A 22,494-nucleotide genomic window follows, 5' to 3' on the forward strand; every position below is an offset into this window, starting at 1 on the left:
AAATACCCTGATGAAATCCCCTCTGGGGTGCTGCCTCTTCCCCAGGGCCCCTCCCCACCTGAGCAGCTATTTTGGCTGATTTTGAGGAGGGGCAGGGTGAGGAGCTGGTTCAGAAGGCAAAGCCAAGTCCATCCCGAGGCACCCACCACGAGGAAGGAACTTGTCCTGCACAAAACCTCAGGTGTGCCATCCAAGCTGGCAGAAGGAAAGAACAGAACCTGCTAAACTTGGCCAGATTGTAACTGAAGAGGATCAGAAAGTACCTGGGAAAAAAAAAAAAAAAGAAAACTGTACAAAAGGGATTACATGAGTAAAGGAGATTTGAGCAAGGAAAATTTCACCAGGAGAAAAATCAAGATTTCTTAGGCTCATAAAAAAAATTCTAGAGAGACACAAGTGGAGTAATCTTTACATCAAAACTGTTTCCTACCTTAAAAAGTACATGGCAGACAAGGGAGAAAATGATGTAGTTTCTTAACTACATCCAAAGACATTATATGAACTAGAAGCAGCTGAGCCAGTTGTAAGGACCTCACAGCCTCATCCATCTTCCCCCTCACCTGTGCTTTCTTCCACCCTTTCATTTTTAACAGGCAACTTGATGCAATTTTTTTAATTAAGTAAAATGCCCATCAGCTTTGCAATATTTTCTTTAGAATGTTTACTTTAATTTTGATTCCCCTGCTTAATCTTTTCTCACAAAGCTGTATGCATTTTTAAATCTTCCAAGGAAAATAATTACAAAGATAATCCAGCTGAGTGTAATCAAACTGCAGGGTTCTTTATTTTCCTGGCCTTTTAATTTAATTTCACGTCCTGTGGTCTCAAAGAAATATTAGGATTATATCATCTTGTTATTGTTTAGATCACGTGCCAGTAAAAATAAGGAACAACTGATTCTCTTCTTACCCACTGCCACACAGAAAACTCATAGAGCATACAGAACATTTTCAAAATAGAGATGCAGGGGAAGACCTCATAGATGAGCACGAGTTAGAAAACCTTAGCTTGTTTATTTGGTAGGATTTGATTAATATTTTATAAAGATGGCAACTGCTTTCATAAAACAATTTGCTTTTAAACTTTTTCAATGCACCAGTATGGATCCTGATGTGATTTTGTGGATATTTTAGCCATGGAAATAATTCCACTTGCACTGAAATAAGAGCTCCAGCAGCTTTCTTTGGATCAGTAAAAACCAGAAGTCATTCACAGAGTAACACTGGCATAAAAACAGTGGAGAGAAGAATCAGTCACATGCCTTAGTATGTAAGGTCAGCCAAGCAACAAAAATACACCTCCTGTCTCAACACATGCAGGAGGACCCTGCCCACATCCCAGCAGTCAGTTTATGGGGATCAGAGCACATCTGTATTAAGTCTGAATCCACAGCTTGGGCTTCAGACCCTTCTCTGCAAGTATCAAAGTCCTCAGCACACAGGTCTTCACCTTTTGAGTTGGGGAGAGAGAGATCCTGAGCACATTCCAGCTACAAAAGCAGGACCTGGAAAGGGTCTCATCTGCCAAGAAGTGAGACTGAAACGATGCAGGTGTGAGGGTTTTGTTGAGTGTTTTTTCCAGTAGTAACTCATTGTACTGTCCACAGGCACGAAGGAAGAAGGAAACAATTCCAGCCACCCAACAGGTATAACACACCCCCAGGGCCTAAAAACAGCCAGGGCAGAGCTGCTGAATTCCTCTTAAGCTGTTCAAAATGGGGCAGCACAGCCCCATCCACCAGCTCCCTGGGGACAGAGACAAGGACACTTGTGGTAGGGCCCATCTCAGGGTGAGACTGTGGTTGAGGTTTTCATTTTGGAGCTGTTTGTCACAAAGACACACGTGGTAGTTCTGTCCAAGTGCTGCTGCTCTGGTAACACCCTCAGTAGAGCACCACTGAGAGCACCCCTAAAACCACCTCTTTTTTGACTAAGATGTTTTTGACTAAGTTATCTCAGAATATTCTTAATTAATACAAAAAAAGCTAGATAAGAGTCACAAAATTATGCCCACGTCTTGTATAAATACAGAAAATTCTTTTGTGATGGGCAATTTCAGCAACACCAAGTTAAGACGTTCTCAGAAAAAGAACATACTGATAATGAAGACAGGCAGTCTCTTCCCAGATTTATTATGTTGCACTTGAGGAAAGCAATCCCATGAGATTAATGGAACAGATGTAAGTAGCTCTACTCAAACCTCCAAAGTTAACATTTGTACTAAAAGTTTTACTGCCTGACAGCTTCAGTGTGTTAATAACCTGAGAGATCATCATGGCTCACTACTCAATATTTTTTAAATGCCTACAAACCCAACAAGGTAGGGAGAAATCAGGCCATAACAGTTCCACAGCACACATGAATGGGGTCTAGTCCCATCTCCAGTAACAACATTAAGGTGGAAGAGCTCTTGGTTTCTCCAGCATTGCCACAGCCCAAGATGTGCCCACAGCTGCAAACTGGCTACAGGGACAACCCCAGAACAGAGAGATCACCAAGGGCACAGCTACAGCACCTCTAACCTGCCCTGCATCAGCCCTTCTATATAAAAAAACCAACCACAAGGAAAGAGATTTCAAGCCAGCTCTACACACACACACATTTGCTCTAAGCCAGGTATGGCTACAAAACTAATTCCTTTCCATAAAAACAGATTTTGAAGTCTTTCAAACTTACACATTCTTTCACCGAGGCCTGAAAAATCCTGTTTTCTGAATTTCCTTGATTAAAATACAATGAAATATTCTTGAGTCCTCTGGACACTTTCCCCCCCCCAGAAAGAAATGGTTACAGGCTTGAAAAGGAATCCAATTTTTTTTAAACTGCTGCTTAAAAGCAGCGTGTCATATCTGAAGCAATGGCTGAGCCCATTCTTGAAATCATTTTTAAAGCTATTACAATGGTGAGCTCTAAAAAGAAAACTAAACTGAGACACCACATGCATACTTCCTCTGCTTACAGAGACAACGTTTTCCTTACAAAGCACTTTGTTTTTATGTCAAGGGATGGAGGAGAAGACCTTATATTCTGCATTCAATGCACTGGTTAATGAAGTTGCCACAATCATACTCTCTATGGGGTTTTGGCTGTCACTACAGACACCTTCTTTCCTTCAAAATATGCTTTTCATTGTTCTACTGCCCTTTTTCCAATTGCTCTGCAGCCAAGTTCTTGGAAAGCAATCAGGCTTCTTGTTTAGGATTTATTGCTAGTCTTTTGCCAATAAGAACACAGACAAATCTCTCCTCTGATCATCCTGGAAAAGCAAGCTAAAAATACAGCAATTTATGAACAGGCACATTTTGCATGTTATATGGCATCAGTGTGTCCTCATCAAAAAATTCTGACAGTATAAAAGAAGGTCTCTCCTTTTGGCCAGGCCAATCAAAGGCTCTGCTTGGGTGCCATAAATAAGCTTATTTTAGAATTCCAGTCTACCTAAAAAGGGAAAAAAAGCATTTGCATTGTGTTTTACTGGTTGGAGGATTTTTTTTCCTTTTACATGGTAAGCTTTGAGCTTTAGAAACCCCAAGTCTGAGAAAAACAATTGTTTATCTTCCAAATTGGCTGCTTTAAAACTAGTAACTAAATTAGGCATCACGGTTCCTATTAAAACTTCTAAGTGGTGACAATTGTCTGTCTGTTTGTACAAACTTGTAAAGGATTTTGCAATTTCAGAGTCAAGCTGTATTTGTGTTTGGAAATGTGTTTTGGGTTGTCTGAGAAAGCTCACACCCACAGAAGCTGCAGGTAACAGGAGGGAAGGCTGATCTTATGGCTAGGAAGGGATGGCTCCTGAGGAAGAGTATCCAGGTAATCACCACACCTTGGTCAGGCTTTTCTGACCACGTTGTTTATTTTTCACACAAAACATCATAGTTAAATCACCAGCCTCTTTGAAAGGCTTGTCTTTTTATTGGTTTTGACACGCAAGAGGAGATTCGTGACCCTGTGGATATGATTTAAAGCTTCTCTGGATTAGGGCTGGTAAAGTTCCTCTGAAATGTTGGGAGACACAGTCCTTGGTCTCTCCTGGTTCTTTGTTTCTGATGATGCCCTCTGTCAAACAACCATAAACTGGGAAAATGGGCTGGGACTCATTCCCCAGCCTGGATTCCCTGCTGGCAGTGTGGTGTATCTCCAGGATTCCTGGAGAGATGATCCTGGGGCTCAGGCACTATTGCTAGGACTCAGGAATAAGAAGGCCAATGAACAGAAAGGCCAGTGAAATGGCTTTACAGTGACAGAGGGCAGGTTTAGAGGGGATATTAGGAAGAAAATCTCCCCTGTGAGGGTGGGGAGGCCCTGGCCCAGGTTGCCCAGAGAAGCTGTGGCTGCCCCTGGATCCCTGGAAGTGTCCAAGGTCAGGTTGGACGGGGCTTGGAGCAACCTGGGATGGTGGAAGGTGTCCCTGCCCATGGCAGGAGTGGAATGAGATGAACTTTAAGGTCCTTTCCAACCCAAACTGTTCTCTGATTCTATGAAGATCCAGATAAATGTTTCACCACCTCATAATTTGGGATTCTTACTCAACCAAAAATGACTGCAATTGTTATTATTTTGATTTTCTTTTTATGACTGTCATCTTTCTTGTCTTCCTTCTCTGCTTATTCTTTTCCCCAGGCAACACCAGATAGTTCCCAAATACCTATTTGGTTCCTATAATTAAACCAGATTTATTTTCTAGTCAGTCCAAAAAGAGAGTAGTGATTTGTGAAATGGGATTTTGCATTCAAGAAATGAGAAATTATAATTGAAGAAACAGCATAAATTCAAGCTCAATAAATAATGAATGAACTTTCAAATGCAATAAAACTCCATTTTTTACATGTTCAGACTGGCAGACTTCTCAGTAAATTATCTGTAATTTTGTGTCAAAAGCCTCATATTCTGCAAAAATATTAAAATTTCCTGAAATTTATTCTCTGCTCAAAATTATTCACTGAAACACATTTTTGTATGTGAACTGCATTTACTCTTTTTGTTGCTCTAATAAGATTACTCATGTATGACATGGCATCATTTAATTCTGGGTGTGCTTCTCATTGTGATCATCAGATTCAAGTGCAAGTATTTGCATAACAGTTATAAAACTTGCCTCCTGGTATTTCAGCTAAAAAGCTCACTTTCCATCAGGGGTGAAGGAACTTACAAAAGAGACCACGGGGGGGAAAAAAAAAAAAGTCGCTACCAAGGCCAAAGCAAAGAAGTTGCAAAATTTAAACCAATATTTGCTATAAAACATTTGTGGTGGTCATTCAGCCCTCCTTCTGATTCCCTCATAAATGTCCACACTGCTGGACTTTACATTGCAGATCCACCTGAATGTCCTTTTGAAACCAACCTGAAATTTCCCTTTTGCTGCTGACAATGGCTTTGTGCTCCCCTTGCAATTGTGACAAAACTTCTGCTTTTACTAACATTTGCAGAGCAGATCCCACCATTTTCCTTCTTCTGACATTAAGCACCAAGCAGTTGAGCTTTTACTTTTGACTTAACAAGTGGAAACACACGTGCACATACTTGGCTTTGGCTCCACATTCACCCAGCTAAATCTATGGATGGAGTCTGCAGGACCTGGAACACACTTATTTTTGGATACCATAATCCTCAATATATTAACTTGCTTTTACTCCTGGTCTTCCATATGCTGTCTGTCTTCTTCATCTGCAGTGACAACCACCTACATTACTCCCTGCAAATTTTAAAACCACTTTACTCACAGCACCTGGCAACAATAACTAAAAGTGTGGCAACACACTCAACGCAGGTGTAACACTTGTGGCTCTGATGTCAGGTACAGCACTTGCCCTTTGTTCTTCATTTAAAAAAATTTCGCATCCCCTCTAAAAGAGCTTTAAAAATAAATTAGCACCAGGCCTCCAAAAAATGTTGTTGGAGGTTCATACATGGTTTAAAGAACAGTTGGAATGTAGTTTGGAGTAAATCTTGATAAATTTCTGCCTTTTGGATTATAGCTAACGGCTTCTTTAATAAGACTTTAACATAATAAGACTACATTACTGTAACCATCTTCCTGAGGATGGTAGAAAGACTGTAAAACCGAGTGGCACATGTAAAATTACTTGCAAAATATTGTCTCTCTGTAAATAACACACAATAACTGTAATTAATACCAGCCCTTTAAAGTATTCCTAAAGTCTACTGAAATCTAAACCAGCGTTGTATGGCTGGTAGCAACAAACTGCATCCTAAACAATATTAAAAATTAGAATAGAAGATAAAAATTCTTCCTCGGAAGTCAGAAAGGTATAATTCACCAATCTGCTGAATGGGATAACACCTTTGCCCTTAATATCTGTAGAGCTTCTTTGGGAGGATCTCAGGACTTTACTCTTTAGCTAAGCCTCGCAAGTTCAACAGCCCAGGAGTTATATAAACATTATTTTACAATTTGAACTATTTTCCCAGCAAAAGGAGCGCTCCAGGGGAGGACTATCTGAGCGATCTCTTCTACGGAATGAATGCTGCCTTACTCGTACTTCCACGGCTTCAGGAGCGACCGAAGCTTAAAGCCCACCCAAGCCGTGCCCAGCCACGCTCGCAGGCGGCTCCAGCACTTGGGAGGACAGCGGAAAACAGGCTGCAGGTTGTACCGCACCTAAAATCGCCCAGTCCAGCAAGTGCTTTCAGCGAAGAAAGCCTGAGCGAGGGCTTGGAAAAATGCCTTATTTTAAGCAGTAAGCAAGTAAATAAATACAAACACAAAACCGGGTTGGAACAGACAGAAAGCGCTCGCGTCTTGGCAGCGATGCCGCATCCGTAGGACGTGTTGCTTATGCGCGGCGCTCCCCCTCCAGCCGGAGGGATGCTCCCGGGCGGACGGGGGTTCCGCGGGGAGCCGGGGCGAGCCCCGAGCCCCCGGCCCCGCCGTGCCCAGCGCCCCGCAGCCGCGGGGAGATACCCGACTGCGCGGGGAGAGGAGACCGCGTCCGCTCCCGACTAGGGAGGAAAGAGCCCCGTGAGCCCGATCCGCCGGCAGCTGCCGGGCATCGGCTCTGCGGGAGCTCGGGGGCAGGACGGGGATGCTCGCGGAGCCCGCAGCCAGCACCCGAGCGTGTTTTCAGGGCGCCGAACGGCGGCGGCTCCGGCATCGCCCGGAGCATCCCATCTCATTCCGTCCTATTCCATCCCATCCCGCTGCCCGAGCGCGGCGGCTGCCGCCGGGCACAACCCTCGCCCGGCCACCCCCCGGCTCTCCGGGGCACCCGCTGAGCCCTCCCCAGCCCCTCTGCCCGGCTCCGGCTGGGGACAAACAGGCTCTCAACAATGGGCATGTTTGCAGCAACATGATCTCACCTAATAACGCCGAATAAGGCAATGACTGCACGGGGAAGCGATACGATCCTGCCGGTCTCACCACACGGCGCGGAAAGCTATTTGCAGATTTGCTAAACCCTTTTGAATGAATACATCTGCAGCTGACCTTTAACAATAGACGCTGAAATAGCACAATCTGTGGGACCAGATTTGAGGAGGGGGGGGGCGGGAAGGGGGAAGGAAGAGATGGGTGAATATTGTAATCTCTGCAATCTCATTCACTTCCTTTCCCAAACCCCCGCGCACAGGGAAAAAGCGGTATTTTCCTTTCCACCGTGACTCTGTCTCCAACAAGCCGTTCCTAACACCGGCACAGCCACATGGGCACCCCGAAAGCCGCCGCCGGCGGGACCGGCGCGCATCCCCGCCGGTGCCCACCCGCATCCCGCGGGCACCGCTCCGCAGAGGGGCGACTGCGACAAGGATGCTCCGGCCCCCTCTCCCCTCCCGCCGCTCTCTCACCTTCCCTGGCTTTCAGCAAAACGGTGTTGGCAACGATGTTTTCCAGCTCCATTGACGAGCTCGGGCAGCGCAGGCAGCGGCACTGCAGCAGGACGTCACTCCGAGGTGCGGAGTCTCCGGGCGACCACCCGCCTCCTGCCCCTAGCGCGTTATCCCCCCGCGCATCATCCCCGCCTGCCTTCCCCGCTCCCCGGGCGGAGGCGGCGCTCCCCGCACCGCCGCGCCCCGCTACTCCATCCTCCGCCCCGCCGGCTCCCCCGGTGGTTTGAGGGCTCGGGCGCTCCTGCCTCCCTCCCCCGGGGGTGTGGCACCGCGGAGCGGCCCCGCAGCCCCGCGCAGGCGCCGGCCCCCGCCCCGCCGCCGGCTCCGCGGGGCCGGGCACGCCGGGACCTGTAGTCCTGGGGCGGCCCCGCCGCGCCCGGCACCGGCTCCGCACCCGCGCAGCGTCCCCGGGGACGGGGAGGGGCGAGAGCGCTTGCAGGGGCTCGGACGAGGGCCGGACAGAGCGGTCCTGGGCGTCGGGAGCGGGCGCGGGTGGGTGTTGGGCGCTGGGGATGCGCGGGATGCGCTGGGATGCGCGGAGCGATGTGCGGAGCTCCCCGCGGCCCCGGTCCCGCCGCAGCCCTGCTGCCGGACGCCACCCGATGGCGGCGGTCCCGGCCCGGCCCGGGGCTCCCCTGCCTTGCCCGGGGTCCCCAGGGCTCTCCCCCGCCCGGGTCTTCGTGCTCGTCACCGCCCCGCAAATGCTCGTTCCCATGGGAAGGGGTCGCCGACACCCGCAGATTTCTTCCTGCCCCCGCCCTTCTCCTCGGCTTTCCTGGGATCTCAAAAGCCCCCCCGGGAAGTACCCGAGGGAATCCCATCTCTTCTGCTGCACCATTGTTTTCACCGTTGCAAGCAGCTGTGTGAGACATCAGCCACTTGTGGAAAGTTTGTGAATTTTAAGCGCTGGATTACAACATAAATTCTCTTCTGTCTATGTAGCACCGATGCTCGTGTCAGCTTGATTCTGATTTTCCTAGCAACGGGGTAGATCGATTCAGCAGGTCAAGCAAAGAAAGAGGATAAAAACGACCCATTACTCCCACTGACACTTTTCCCCCATCTGTATTTGCATTGATTAAATCCACATGAAGTAAATCAAATTAATGTGCACCTTCTTGTAAGTGGAGCATAGACACCACTTTTTTCTTCCTTTTTTATTGTACCGATCCATTTCCTCAGCCAGGCAGACATGACTTGCAATAGCATAACTTGCAGACTGTCTAGAACACATTTTCTGAATATAGGAAATAAATGGGAAATGCATTTCATGAATAATACCTAGGGGATTAGGGTAAAATTGCTGTAATAAATGCCTTTTGTACCTGATTAAGCGCCAAAGGTTTGAACTTTGAAAGTTATTGTGCACAGCGGGTGGCACTGCTATGTACAATCTTCCACATCTCTCTCCTTTTGCTTCAGAAAATGTTTGGCCTCCAGAGCTGTGCCATGTTGTGGTTACTTTCCCTGTAATGCCAAGTTCTATACAGCAGCAGTTGTGTCTGTAAGTACCGGAAGATTTTTCTCTGATTAAATAATTCTTGAGGGAGAAATTGCTTCCTGGAAACCAGAGCCTTAGCACAGAGAGGAGGCTCCTACAGAGCATCTGCCCTGCCTGTTGTTTGAACACTTCTGTGCAAGCACAGAAAATTATGCTCAGGTTGTAAGTGCATCTCACATTCCTGCCCAGCCTCCCACTAATGGTCAGCACGAGGACAACATCAACATCACAACATGGCCGATGTTGGAAGACAATTTTTATTATACAGAATGTTTTTAACTGCTACGAGAAACTCCTCTTTCCATAGGAAAAATGAAGGCACGTGTCTAAGTGCCCATTTTGTGGAGCACCACTCACTGCAGCAGCAAGTTCAGCTCCTGCTGACAGCAATGGGGTATCACTGTGTCTGACACATCTCGGGATAAGGCTGCTCAGTGAGGAGGGATTTACCTTCATGGTAGACTCCACAGGGAGCACTGACTGTGTTTGGTGAGTAACTTCTAGAGAGGTGCCCAAATAAAGACGGCAGATCTTGCAGGTCTCAAGTTTGAGCTGCACTTGGAATTCAGCCCATGCCCCTGACAGCTCTACTGCTCCTCTTTTATCTGATATCTCTGTGTACCTCCAGATACGTGGAGCCATCTGCAGTGTCACCCCCTGGGACCAAAGTATGACTCCAGCATGCTGATGTTGTCCTGTATGCTTTCAAATATTTACTTCTTGAAAGGGTAAATATATTTATCGAAAGAGTTACAACAGATCTCTTTGGAGTTCCAGGATCCCATGGAGCTCCCCAGTGCTCATGAACGGTGCAGCTCCAGAGCTCTCCACGATCCTGGCAACCAAAGGCACAGTTACACAGAAACAGGGGCAGCAATCGAGCTCTGTGTGCTGCTGCCACAGGGGTTATTTCAGCTCAGCTGGGTGACTTTGCACTGAAATGGAGTCTCGGAACTTAAATGTGGCTGAGTGCAGGGAGTGGAAGGCTGAGCTCTGCTCCCAGCCTGCTGAGGTTCTGCAATAATATGTTTGTCTCAGTTACACTAAGAGCAGCGATTCTGACCCCGTGTTTATTGGTAAGAACAATGGAGAGGGTTTTCTTCGTGATTCTTATGTTACTTAACAAAATGAAACTTGTTTCTAGTAAATCCGAGTCGATGTGGTGCAACCAGGACATGGAAGGAGGTGTGTTCACCAGCACTCACCAGCACTGCTCTGAAAAACAAAATCAAGATGATCAGTCCTCACTGCATCTCTCTTTTCTACTGCAGTTTTTTAAGCTGACACATGACAAGGGTCTGCTTCCAGCACTGGCCTGAGATGGATGGCCCCTTTCATGGCTGTGGCCCCCCCTGTGCTGCCAGAGCTGCACAGACCTACTTGCCTAAAAGTCCATCAGTTGGTCTTTGCAAAACCCACTGCAGCTTTTCATGTCTTACCTCATGACTTCTTCATAGCTGTTGGTATCTTCATTGGAACATCTGGTTCACAAAATCAACCAAAAAAAAAATTAGGAAGAGGTAGATTTATTTATATCCATTTTCTTTTGTGACAACACTTTAACTTCAAGGCATGTCCACACCTGATTTAGTGGAACCATCAGGTTTTCTGTGAGTGAGGGAGAGGGAAACAGGAGACCTGCAAATCTGTTTCAGTGCTTATCTTATTCCATTCACTGTTATAAACTCTGGTGCTGAAATGCATGGACTCAAAAACAGGGTGGCAGGGAAGGAACACAAGTCCCTTTTGCTGGCCTAAAGCTCCTGATTCAGTGCTTGCTGGGAGAAAAGGGAAAATTTAGTCTGAATCATGTGCAGAAGCAGCCAATTTTAGAAGGGGAAAAAAAAAAGACGAGCTACCAAAAAAAAACCCAATTAAATTCTGAAAAATGTGCTTTCTAAGGTGCTTAATGTGTCTGGCTGTTCTGCTTTTAAATCTCCATCTCAAGTCATTCAGGAAAGGCTCAGAAAAACACCTAAAAGTGCTGAACATCAGGATAAAGAAGGGCTGGCAGCCATCTTTCCTTTATGGGAAAAGAGAGGTTTGTAAATGAAACGCCAACACCGTGCAAGACCCAAATGCATCAGTGCAATAGGAACAGGGAGGCAGCAAGGCAGTGTGATATTCTGAGCCACTCGAAGGATGAGTCATCAGCAGGGTGGGCTCGCACGGCTCCAGCCAGAAACACAGCAGCAACACACCCAGTTTTATCCTGCCACCAGAGAAAAAACACTTGGCCTCAGCACAGCCTGCTTGAAATGCCAGGATAAGACCCCCGGTGAACCAGATCTCAGCAAGGCTTTTGCCTCTACTTATCAGCTGGAAACATACCCTCACAGCATCTATCTCCTAAATCCATGCTATAACACACTCAATTAATGCAGTCAGGCCCGTTCATGATTAGCTCTAAGCTGCATTGTGTTTGGAATTGCTTCTGAAACTTATTGCTACAAACGGGCAAATTCTTTCTCCTCCTGCTGAGCTTTGGTATCAGCAGGTGGGAGCTCACAGGCCTGTGAGAGCATTTGCAGGCAGCTGGAATATTTTCCAGCGCCTCTGTGTGCGAGGACAGAGGCTGCCATCTACCAACAGCCACGGGGTGATGCATCGTGTTGTCTAAGGAAAACTTTTTGCTTTGGTTCAGATAAAAATTGTTTATCCCTCTGTTGTTTCTTTCCATTTCCAAACCTGTTTTTCAGTTTCCTCGAGGTAGATCACAAATGATTGTTACAGCATTGGAGCACATGGATAAAATAACCTTCTACAAGATGAGTGGATTTTAATTTTTTAAACAAGCAGATATATGCATCCCATACTCTGCACAGACTCTGCCATTCAGTGACCCATAGCAGCAGATCTGATTTGGGATTTGCTTACTCCTTCCATCAAGGCTGGAGAGAAGGAGCTACTTTTCCCCCAATATTTTGTTGTGTTAATGATGATCTTTCAAAGAGCTCTTTAAAATCTCTCACAAGACAATAATGGTAACAACACACAAGCATTCTCTAGTACTTTGTATCAAGAGATCTTGAAGTTTTTAATGAGAAAGACATAGTTAATTATTTCCAGATAGGAAAGGAGAAGCACAAGTATCCTAAACCAAAGATAACATTTACATCTCCCATTCAGGTGCCTTATCCACTGCTTCTCACCTTGTACATCAACTTCTCCCTAAAGCCTGCTGAAATCCCTGGAGACCCCTTCCCCAGCTTCAGATGTCTCCATTTGAATCAGGCTTAAAGACAGCAAAGGAGGCAACCAACAAGATTTGGAAAAAGAAGTACACATGGTATCACTCAAGAGATTTATTCTGAACTTCTGATGTCAAGAAGAACCAGGTTTAGCAGCTGCTTTAGCCCATGCCAGACCCAGAGCTGAGGGAAAAATATCAGCTTTTACCAGGTGCGCTTTGGCAGTGACAAGGTCCGTCTTCAGACTGTAGAGATGCTCAGTAAAAAGCAAAGTGGAAAATCCCCCCTGTTAAATGGCAGCAGTTCAAGCTTTTGCACAGAGGCCTGAGAAGCTGAATTACACTGCCTTCATAACAAAGCATGAGCAATATTTCCCCACCTGCAAGCCAAGTGTTTAAACAAAGAGTTTTAAACAAATATAACTTTCCGGGGAGGGGGGAAGGACATCAGTTTAGAATACATTAACTTAGAAGTTGTGAATAATCATGTGTGGATGAGACAGCCATCCTCAGGAAATCCGAGCAATAACCCTTTTCTTGCTGCCACAATGCAGCTCCCACAGCTGAGGGAAAGCAACCACTGAGGCCCAGCCATCCCTGGGCACACAGTTTGCTGCCCAGCCCCGGGGGACTTGTCTGGGTGAGCACGTCTCTCCATCGGAGCGATGTCCCAGTGCGCAGGGCTGAACGCAGACGTGCCATCCTGCACTGCTCTCTAAGGGAATGGCCCAAGGAATGGCTGATGGTTTTGCTGCTCTCCTCCTACAGCCACTGCTCCACAGGTGTCCTGACTCAGCCTCACTGCTCACTGCTCCACTTTCGGCCCTCAGCAGTGACACAAAGACCTCCAACGCCTCTACCGTGGTCATGACTTTCCATAATTGCTCCTTTCCTCTCCAAATCCAAGGCTGCAGACTATGGCACAGCTCACCCACAGTTTATCTGACATACTTTCTAATGTACAAATAGTTTACTTGCTTCCACTTTTAGGTTTTGAGGGGTTTTTAAGCAAGAACGCCCCTAAATTTTAGGCAACATATGTGCAATTAAACTGAGTAGCTCAGCCAGCCAATGCTCCTTGTTCAGCCAGTGATCTTCCCAGCAGAGTCCCAATCCAGCTGGCATTTTTCAGACTGAACTTCTCTCTCACAGATCTTCAGGTGTCCCTTAATGAAGCACTAATGAGAAGCAAGGGGTACAGAAGGTTCCTTAACTCAGAGCCTGGTAGTTCACCGACCCAGCGCTGCACTTGTGCACACATGTTCAAATACACACTCAGAGCCTGACAGCAGGTGTTGAGCCTGAAGGGAACAGCCTCAAAATCAAAAGCAACTGTGATGTCTATTTGAATTCAAGGAAACCAATGGATGCAGGAGGCAGTTATACTACTACGCAGGTGGAGCCCGCACTGGGGTATCCATATCCTGTAGTGTCCACATTTTCTTCCCTCTCATCTCACTCTGGCTATAAGAAGGGAAATTGGATTCAACTCAGTTTGACCATTTAGATGAAAGAACACACAGAAAGAAGCTAAGAGAAGAAAAATGGACTTTTAGAAAGTGATTTTCAGTATTCTGGGCTGTGCACATTGCTTGTGCTGCTCCAAAGCACATGGCCTAAAACGGGAAGGCAGTTGGCACTTCTTCATGAAGATGATCTCTGTTGCTGCCACCATCAGGCATTCAACAAAATCAGCCTGAGAAAACCTTGTACTGCTCAAGTGACTCTGTTCAAGTAGCTCCTTTATGGGGCCTTATGCATGAAGTCTTATGCATGTCAGGTGTGGTCCCTTCCACAAGCCATACACCTTCCCTGCACTGTTTTCCCTGGCAGGAGGTGGGAAGCCTGGAACGGGCATTTGTAACTCTCTTACCTCTTGCAGAGGTAACACACACCCAGGACCATCCCTGCTCTTCCTAGGGATGGTCCCTGCAGCCAACTGAACTGGGACAATCCTCCAGGGCAAACACAGACACACATTCAGGTTAACACAGAGCTGCTGCTGATCATCAGCAGCAAGTGCCTGTGAGGGAAATGAGACAGTGACTTGGGTTTGCATCAGTTCACAGCCAAGAGAAGATGAGCAGGCACATGGCTGGCACACTGTAATTAATTATGATTAAACAACTAGGGGCTATGAAGATGGTGAAGGCCTTGAGGGGAAGCTGTACAAGGAGCGGCTGAGGTCCCTTTGTCTGTTCAGCCTGGAGGAGACTGAAGGGAGACCTCACTCCAGTCTACAACTTCCTTGAGAGGGGAAGAGGAGGGGCAGCACCAATCTCTTCTCTCTGGTGACCAGAGACAGGACCTGAGGGAATGTCATGAGACTGAGCCAGGGGAGGTTTAGGTTGGATATCAGGACCCAGGGAAGTGGTCACGGCACCAAGCCTGCCATAGTTAAAAGAGTGTTTGGACAATGTCTCAGGCACATTGTGGGATTGTTGGGGTGTCCCGTGAAGGGCCAGGAGTTGGACTTCCATGAGCCTTGTGGGTCCTTTCCAACTCAGAATGTTCTGAGATTCTGTAACTATAATCTGAGTGAGTTCAGCAAAGTCTGAGCCAACTGCATTTGTAAAGTCTTTATCTGGAAGGCTTCTGAGCAGAAGCCAGCCTGTACAGGCACACATCAAACCCAGGTCCCACAGCAAACACCACCACCAGCACCTGAGCACAGCCTGCACGGCTCAGGGGCTCAGCCCAGGTGCAGCACCAGGTACACTTGGAAATGGTGAGGGCACACCTTGAGTGCTGCATCCAGTTCTGGGTGCAGGAAGGACATTGGGGGGCTGGAGTGAGTCCAGAGAAGGGCAGTGGAGCAGGTGGAGGGTCTGGAGAACGTGTCCCGTGAGGAGCAGCTGAGGGAGCTGGGGGTGTTTAGTCAGGATGGAAGGAGGCTCAGGGGAACTTCATCACTCTCTACAACCCTCTGACAGGAGGGGGGAGCCGGGGGGGGGGGGGGGCGGGCTCTGCTCCCAGGACGAGAAGGAAATGACCACAAGCTGCACCAGGGGAGGTTTAGGTTGGACATAAGGAAGAATTTCTTCTCATAAGAAGTGATTAGACATTGGAATGGGCTGCCCAGGGAGGTGGTGGAGGCAAGACTGGAAGGTGGTTAAAGGCAAGACTGGAAGGTGGTTAAAGGCAAGGCTGGAAGCGGCACTTGGTGCCTTGACAAGGCGGCGCTCGGTCACGCTCTGGCCTTGCCGCCCTCGGAGGCCCCTTCCAACCCACCCGCTCCCGCGATCCCGGGTTCTCCCCGCCCCCTGCGGGTCCCCGCCCGCCGGTCCCTCCGTCCCGCCCGCCGCTCGACATGGCCGCCGCGCTGGGGAGGCTCCTGCGGGCCGCGGTGAGTGCCCGCCCGCCCGCGGGCCCTGCCCGGCGCTGCCCGGCCCGGCTCTGACCCCCCTGTCCCCCGCAGGTGCCCGTCGCTGCCGCCGCCGCCGGGAGGAGGGTGACGGCGCGGCCCCCGCCCTGCGCCCGCCGCGCCCTGAGCGCCGGTAAGTGCGGGCGGGCTGAGCGGCAGACGCGCCCCGCGGCAATGCCGGGCCCGGCCCCGGCTCCAGCTCCCTGCTCTGCCCCGCAGGCGCCGCCCGGCTCGCCCCGGCCGTGACACAGCACGCCCCGTTCTTCAAGGGAACGGCCGTGGTGAACGGAGAGTTCAAGGAGCTGAGCCTGGATGATTTCAAGGGGAAATACCTGGTGCTCTTCTTCTACCCGCTGGACTTGTGAGTGCGGGTTCCTCCCCGTCCCGGTGGGCCTCCCGCCCTGCTGAAGGTCATCGCAGGCGCGGGAGGTCGGCGCTGGTTTTACCCGATTTGGGACAGTCTTGCAAGGCAGATGTGCCTGTTTCTAGAGCGTGGGTGATTAGACTGGGGGCAAATGGCCACTGTGTGTTAAAGCAGTGGATGTGGTGGCAGGAGAGCATCTTCTGCCTGCAGGGACTGCCTCGGGAGGTGGATGTGGTTCCTCTTACGGTCAGACCCCAAGGCTGAGGGTGTTTGATTTAAGGATATTTGGGGCTGCCTTGGAGACTCTCCTTTAGGCAGCAGCAGGGCCAGCAGAACTGCAGCTTCACGGCTGCAAGGCAAAATGTGACCCGATGGGGTTAAGTCTGTTAAAAGACTTAAATCTCGAAGAGCATCCTGGTAGGCACACGGGGGAGGGTTTAACCTGCAGTCCTTCCTGCTGTAGTTTTCAAAGTCTCTCTGTTTAGAGAGTGCCTAGCAGAGGCAGTTTGTCCATCTTTGCAAAGAATCTGTTATGGAAACTGGCATGCCAGCTCCAGGGCTGTGTCTGTTGCTTTGAGACTGAAACTAATCTTGAACAGGAAACAGGGTTAAAATTACCGGGCTAAAGAAAATGCTCTGCTGCATTAGTACCTAGAAACAGACATGAGAGTCTTTTCTAAAAAATTCTCCTAAAAATTCTCGGAAAGGATTGTAGAACCATTTACAGCCTGATCTCTCCTCCCACCCAGCACCTTTGTCTGCCCCACGGAAATCGTGGCTTTCAGCAACAAAGCAAATGAATTTCGTGATGTGAACTGTGAAGTGGTGGCAGTTTCAGTGGACTCTCATTTTTGTCATCTGGCCTGGATAAATACACCACGAAAGGTATGAATCAACCATCTGTTTCAGGCTTTTTCTGTTGGTTTGGTTTCTTTTCACAAGAAAATAGTTTTCACAACTCCAGAGGAGTTGAATAAATAATTGTGCCAACACTGATTTTTAATAGACTGCCTAAAGTGGTATGTGATTAACTTCTACATTCATTGACATAATTCTGACATCAATCTTTGTTTTCTTTCTCTTTTACTTAATTACTTGTTTTTTTAACATTTTGCTCTGTTGATAGTAATGTTTATTCTTGTACATTTATCTCGAAAGACAAATGCTCAGTGTACATGTCACAGCCCTAAGATGTCTGTTACAGCTGATAGTGCACAGAAACTATCACAGAAAATGAACAGCAGCTGTCTAGTTGTTATTGTTATGCAGTGCCTAACAGTGGTGGCTTCAGAAGGGAAGCAGAAGAACCACCAGTTTATTGGAGCACTTGTATTATGAACTCTCACTTGCTGAAAGGGTTCCGCTCTTGCAGTGTAAATGGAGGGGTTTGGCTTTCTTTAGGGAAAGAAAGTGATAAAATGGCCTTGAACTGGAGAGAAGCCTCTTTCAGATGTATATAAAATATATACTCTTGCATAAAGGACATCACCAGCTGAGTTAGTTGTAGAGAATCACAAGTGTCACGGGAAGGTGCAGGCTGTGCCATCAGCCACGACCCGTGTGGGCAGCAGTGTGCAGGAGTGCTCACAGGCTGGGTGCCTTCAGGCACTGCTGTGACATGCAGGGGAGCCAGGACAGTTTGCTGGATTTAATACAGCTTGGCTGAGCCTATCAAGAGTGTTTATTCTCTGAATGCTTTGTTCGAAGCTCTAAAATGTGGTTGTGGACTGACCTCGTGGATTTATTGGAAAGCTGCTCAGTGCATGTGTAGCAAAACACCCTGCACAGGGTGGAAAAAATTCCATGATGGTGCTGAAAGGAAGCTGACACCCAGAGAAGCTGAGGCCTTGGTTTCTCTGACATCTGTGCCCAAAGCTCTGCCTCTGAGAACTCTGTTACAGACAAGTGTTTTCAGGATCAGAGTCTGAGTGACTGAGATTACACGGTGATTCACTGGTGATGCCAGGAATAGCAAAGCTAACAAACTCCAGCCTTGTTTCAAGGTTAGGGAGCTTATTTCTCTTGCAGTTCCAGTATGCAGCAAAACTGAAAGAAATCTTGTTTGACTCTCCAAATAGTATTTAAATTGATTTGTGGGAGGAGAAGAAAAAAAATGCATGCACTGAATAGAGGAGCAGAACTCTGACATACCAAGCGTGTGTGCTTAGAGTCATAAAATTGTTAAGGTTGGAACAAACCTCTAGGATTATAAAGTCCCACCATCAGCCTTGCACCACCAGCATGTTCACCACTAACCATGTCCTCAAGTGCCACATCCACATGGTTTTTGGACACTTCCAGAGGTGGTGACTCCACCACTGCCCTGGGCAGTCTGTTCCAATGCTTGACAACCCTGTCTGGGAAGAAGTTTTTCCTAATATCCAATCTGAATCTCCCCTAGCGCAACTTGAGGCCATTTCCTCTTGTCCTGTCACTTGTTACCTGGGAGAAGAAACTGGCCCCCACCTCACTACAGTCTCCTGTCAGGGAGTTGTAGGGAGTGACAAGGTCCCCCCTGAGCTTCCTTTTCTCCAGGCTAAACATCCCCAGCTCCTTCAGCCATTCCTTGTAAGACCTGTGCCCAAAGACTTGTGCTTCAACATATGTTTGTTCACAATATGCACTTCTCCCTTCCCTCCCCACCATGTTCATCTTATTTCATTCTGAACACTTAAATATGCAGTAGAAATTTTTGTATTCAAAGCTCCTGATTAGAGTACAATGGAAATTTTTCTGAAAATTTGTGACTGTTGCCTTTTACCACCAAAACATGCAACTCTAAAATGCTCAGTGCAAAGCAGGTTTTCATGTTGCAAAGAAACCAAATGTTTGTGACCACTTTAAAACAAACAAACCAAACCCAAACAACAACACACGCTCCTGGTTCCTTTCATGGAGCAAATGGCGATTGTGTTTTCAGTGAGTTTACCCTAAAGAGTATCCAAGTGTTTTGTAACCAAATGGAATCTCACTCTCCTCCAGAGCGGCGGTTTGGGCAAAATGAATATTCCAGTTCTGTCAGACCTCACCAAACAAATCTCCCGTGACTATGGAGTGCTGCTAGAAGGACCTGGCATAGCACTAAGGTAAGGCATGATTTCCAAGAACTCTGTTATGACACAGCCCAGTCTAAATCAAGGAAAGCTGCCCAGTCCCCTCCTGTGGGGGAAACAGCAAAAGGATCAAATGAAGACATACAGATGTCATTTTTGCTGCAGAGCTGCTGGATCCCACCCTAGGAAGAGGGCATGTGGCCATTATGGCCATGAAGCTCAGAATGGTTCCAGCCTCTCTGACAAAGCATGCAGAGGAAAAACAGTTCTGAGAGAGGGGGAGAACTCCATGTCTCTAAGGAAAACAAGAGTAGCGTAGAAAAGCAGTTTCTTATATTTTTTTCAATAGTAGTCCCCAAGAACCAATGGGTTAGGTAGCAGTCTTCTGGAGACTTTCAGTTCCTGATTCCATCTTTGGATCAGGAACTTCTGACATTTGTTTGCTGACAGATTAAGTTAATTAGTGTAGTAAGATTGGGACTTTGGTTTTCACGAGTGCTTATAAGCAACAGGATTTAATTTAGTAGCTTAATGCATAAGCAGCTCTTCACTGAATACCTTCAGATTTGATCAGAAAGACATGGGAAGGATGCCAGGTACCAGTTTTGAAGTACAGGTGGGGTTATGAGTTCTAGGTTTGCTGTACATCTGTCTCGATTGAGGGGTTTTTATGCATGCTTTGTGATTTCACAGTACCACAGCAGTTGGTTCCTGGCTTTTGGTCACTAACAAACAAGATACCAAATGCTGTATTGCTGCTCTTAAGTGATACCTAGGAATAACTACATCTAGGAATAACCACCTTGCTGGAATAGTCCATCCATTTTCTTGTATTCCCTAAATTCCCGCTTGATTGCAGAGGTCTCTTCATCATTGATCCCAACGGGGTCATCAAGCACCTGAGTGTCAACGACCTGCCCGTGGGGCGCAGCGTGGAGGAGACCCTGCGGCTGGTGAAAGCATTCCAGTTCGTGGAGACGCACGGAGAGGTTTGCCCGGCAAACTGGACTCCAGACTCCCCCACAGTAAGTGCCTGCTGCATCCCTCTGCTCTAAATACAGACCCTGGCCCGTGTGTGCATGTCTGCAGGGCTGGGAGCTGCTGCAGCACGAGGTGCTTCACTCAGTCTGTGTCTAAACCTGAGGTTCAGTCTGTTTGGACGGTACTAAATGTGGGATTTCTGCGAAGAAAATCGCTGGTTTCCGTTTAGGAGACGCAGATTGTGTTTGAAATTCTAAATTTGACTTGCACTCTCCTCTAACTGACGTCGGATTTTTTTTTACTGATTTAATGCCTTGTAATTCAACTGGAAAAATGTGTTATTTACTTCAAATTTTCAAGTAGCAGCTTGTATATCATTTAGGCTTTCATCTTTCAACCAAATGCAGAAACAACCTATTATTTTTGTAAAATACGCATGGATTTTCTTGGATAAAGTGTCAAATCTGTAATTTTTTTATCTTCTCTGTAGCAAATAATAATTAAGTTTTCTTTTCTTTACAGATCAAACCGAGCCCAGAAGGTTCTAAAGAATATTTTGAGAAGGTGCATACATAAGCACTCAAATATGTGGACAAAGCTCTTAGTTACCATAAACTGAAGACATTAGGAAAGCAGCTGTGATTGTAAAAATTAAAAATAAAAGTTTTCATTTTCTCTTGTTTATGAAGAAATTAAATGCTGAAATATCTACTGACTCCCTTGTCTTACTTTAAACAGAAGGGTAAAAACTAAGGCTCTCCCCCCACTTTGCAACTTCAGCTTCATTAATTTCTGTGACCACTAGTCATCTTCCTCAATGTGATGAATACACGAAGTACAGTTACCTTACACTGGCTTTTCCTCTTTCCTTAACTAGTTTTGGACCAGAAAGTGTCCTGCATTTCCTTTTCTCACACGACATTAAGTTCTGTAACAAGGGTTTGAAACAATATGGACAAGACATAAGATAAAATTGTGGTGCATGGTTTGTTTTTAATGAATTTTGCAGAGAAGATGATGAATGTAACAAGGTACTAAATAATTGGTTTTGTGTGTAAATGCACTAAAACATGAATGTAAATATGTGCCATTTTAATCCTGCATATAGTCAAAACTGCTGTGCAGCTACACAGGAAGCATTAATAAGCATGAAGAACTTTCCTTTGTTTGGAAGATGGTAAAAACTTGAAGCCCCATAGTGTCCTTATTGGAGCTTAATGGCAACTCTTCTTATTTGAATTTGCTTGACTCTTGTATTGCTTGAAACCAATGTAGCCTGTCTCTAGCTATAATAAAATAATCTTAACACTGAGTAGCAGCAAGTGTGTTGCTTTGCTTTTCTTTCACTTTTCCCCCTAAGAGTCCTGTTTCTCTATTTTGAGTGTGTTGCATTGCCTTAGGAACTCTCCTATATTGCTGTTTGTTCACAGCCAGCAATTCACAGCTGCCACTGCCTGTGGGGAGCAGGCCATAGACAGTCAGTAGTAGACTCAGTGGGTGTCTGTTTTTCATCTTCAATCCTTTTGAGCAAAGAAGCACAAGGGAACCACCTTGGCCAAGGGGTTGTGTCCTAAGTTAGTTTTGTAATGGGTATTGATGCTGCGATGTGCCAAAGGATGGGAAAATGAGACCGATGTGGTGCAGTGCCTGGTGATGCTCCAGGTTCCAGTACGTGCAAATCTCTTTTCAGTCCCAGTGTTTGGTTGTTTGGTGAAATGTAACCATGTAATTTTTCCAATAAACCTGATACTCGTTGCACCTCAAGTGCTGTGCCCACTTCTGGGCCCCTAAGTGCAGGAAGGACATTGAGGAGCTGGAGTGAATCCACAGAAGGGCAACAAAGCTGGTGAAAGGTGTGGAGCACAAGTCCCATAAGGAGAAGCTGAGGGAGCTGGGGGCGTTTAGTCTGGATAAAAGGAGGCTCAGGGGAGGCTTTATTGCTCTCTACAACTCCCTGACAGGAGGGTGCAGCCAGGTGGGGGTCTGGCTCTGCTCCCAGGGAACAAGGGACAGGATGAAATGGCCTCAAGCTGCACCAGGGGAGGTTTAGGTTGAACGTGAGGAGGAATTTCTCCACAGAAATTAGACATTGGAATGGGCTGCCCAGGGAGGTGGTGGAGTCACCGTCCCTGGAGGTGTTCAAAGGAAGACTGGACGTGGCCCTCAGTGCCATGGGCTGGGTGACAGGGTGGCGTTG

At 47.1% G+C, this 22,494-nt stretch overlaps 2 protein-coding genes across 3 annotated transcripts in view; one reads left to right on the forward strand and one right to left on the reverse strand.

Annotated features, from left to right (window-relative positions):
* GRK5 (G protein-coupled receptor kinase 5) overlaps window positions 1–8,027 on the reverse strand; it is a 149,862-nt gene extending 141,835 nt beyond the window's left edge. For both annotated transcript variants that reach the window (XR_003537618.1, XM_027705655.1), the window contains exon 1: window positions 7,803–8,027. Coding sequence is in view for 1 of the 2 variants with exons in the window: in XM_027705655.1 (XP_027561456.1) it covers window positions 7,803–7,854 (52 nt within the window). In the remaining variant the exon portion in view is untranslated. The remainder of the gene's footprint in view (window positions 1–7,802) is intronic.
* Window positions 8,028–15,820: 7,793 nt separating this feature from the next.
* On the forward strand, window positions 15,821–21,615 carry PRDX3 (peroxiredoxin 3). Its single transcript, XM_027705675.1, has 7 exons — window positions 15,821–15,881; window positions 15,954–16,032; window positions 16,119–16,260; window positions 17,013–17,148; window positions 19,246–19,349; window positions 20,176–20,341; window positions 20,820–21,615. Exons 1-7 carry the CDS (start codon window positions 15,846–15,848, stop codon window positions 20,871–20,873), a joined length of 717 nt encoding a protein of 238 aa, XP_027561476.1. The 5' UTR covers window positions 15,821–15,845; the 3' UTR covers window positions 20,874–21,615.
* Window positions 21,616–22,494: the final 879 nt, after the last annotated feature.

The sequence above is a fragment of the Neopelma chrysocephalum genome, unplaced genomic scaffold (genome assembly GCF_003984885.1).
Source record: "Neopelma chrysocephalum unplaced genomic scaffold, ASM398488v2 Primary Assembly neopelma1_347, whole genome shotgun sequence".
Lineage (NCBI taxonomy): Eukaryota > Metazoa > Chordata > Aves > Passeriformes > Pipridae > Neopelma > Neopelma chrysocephalum.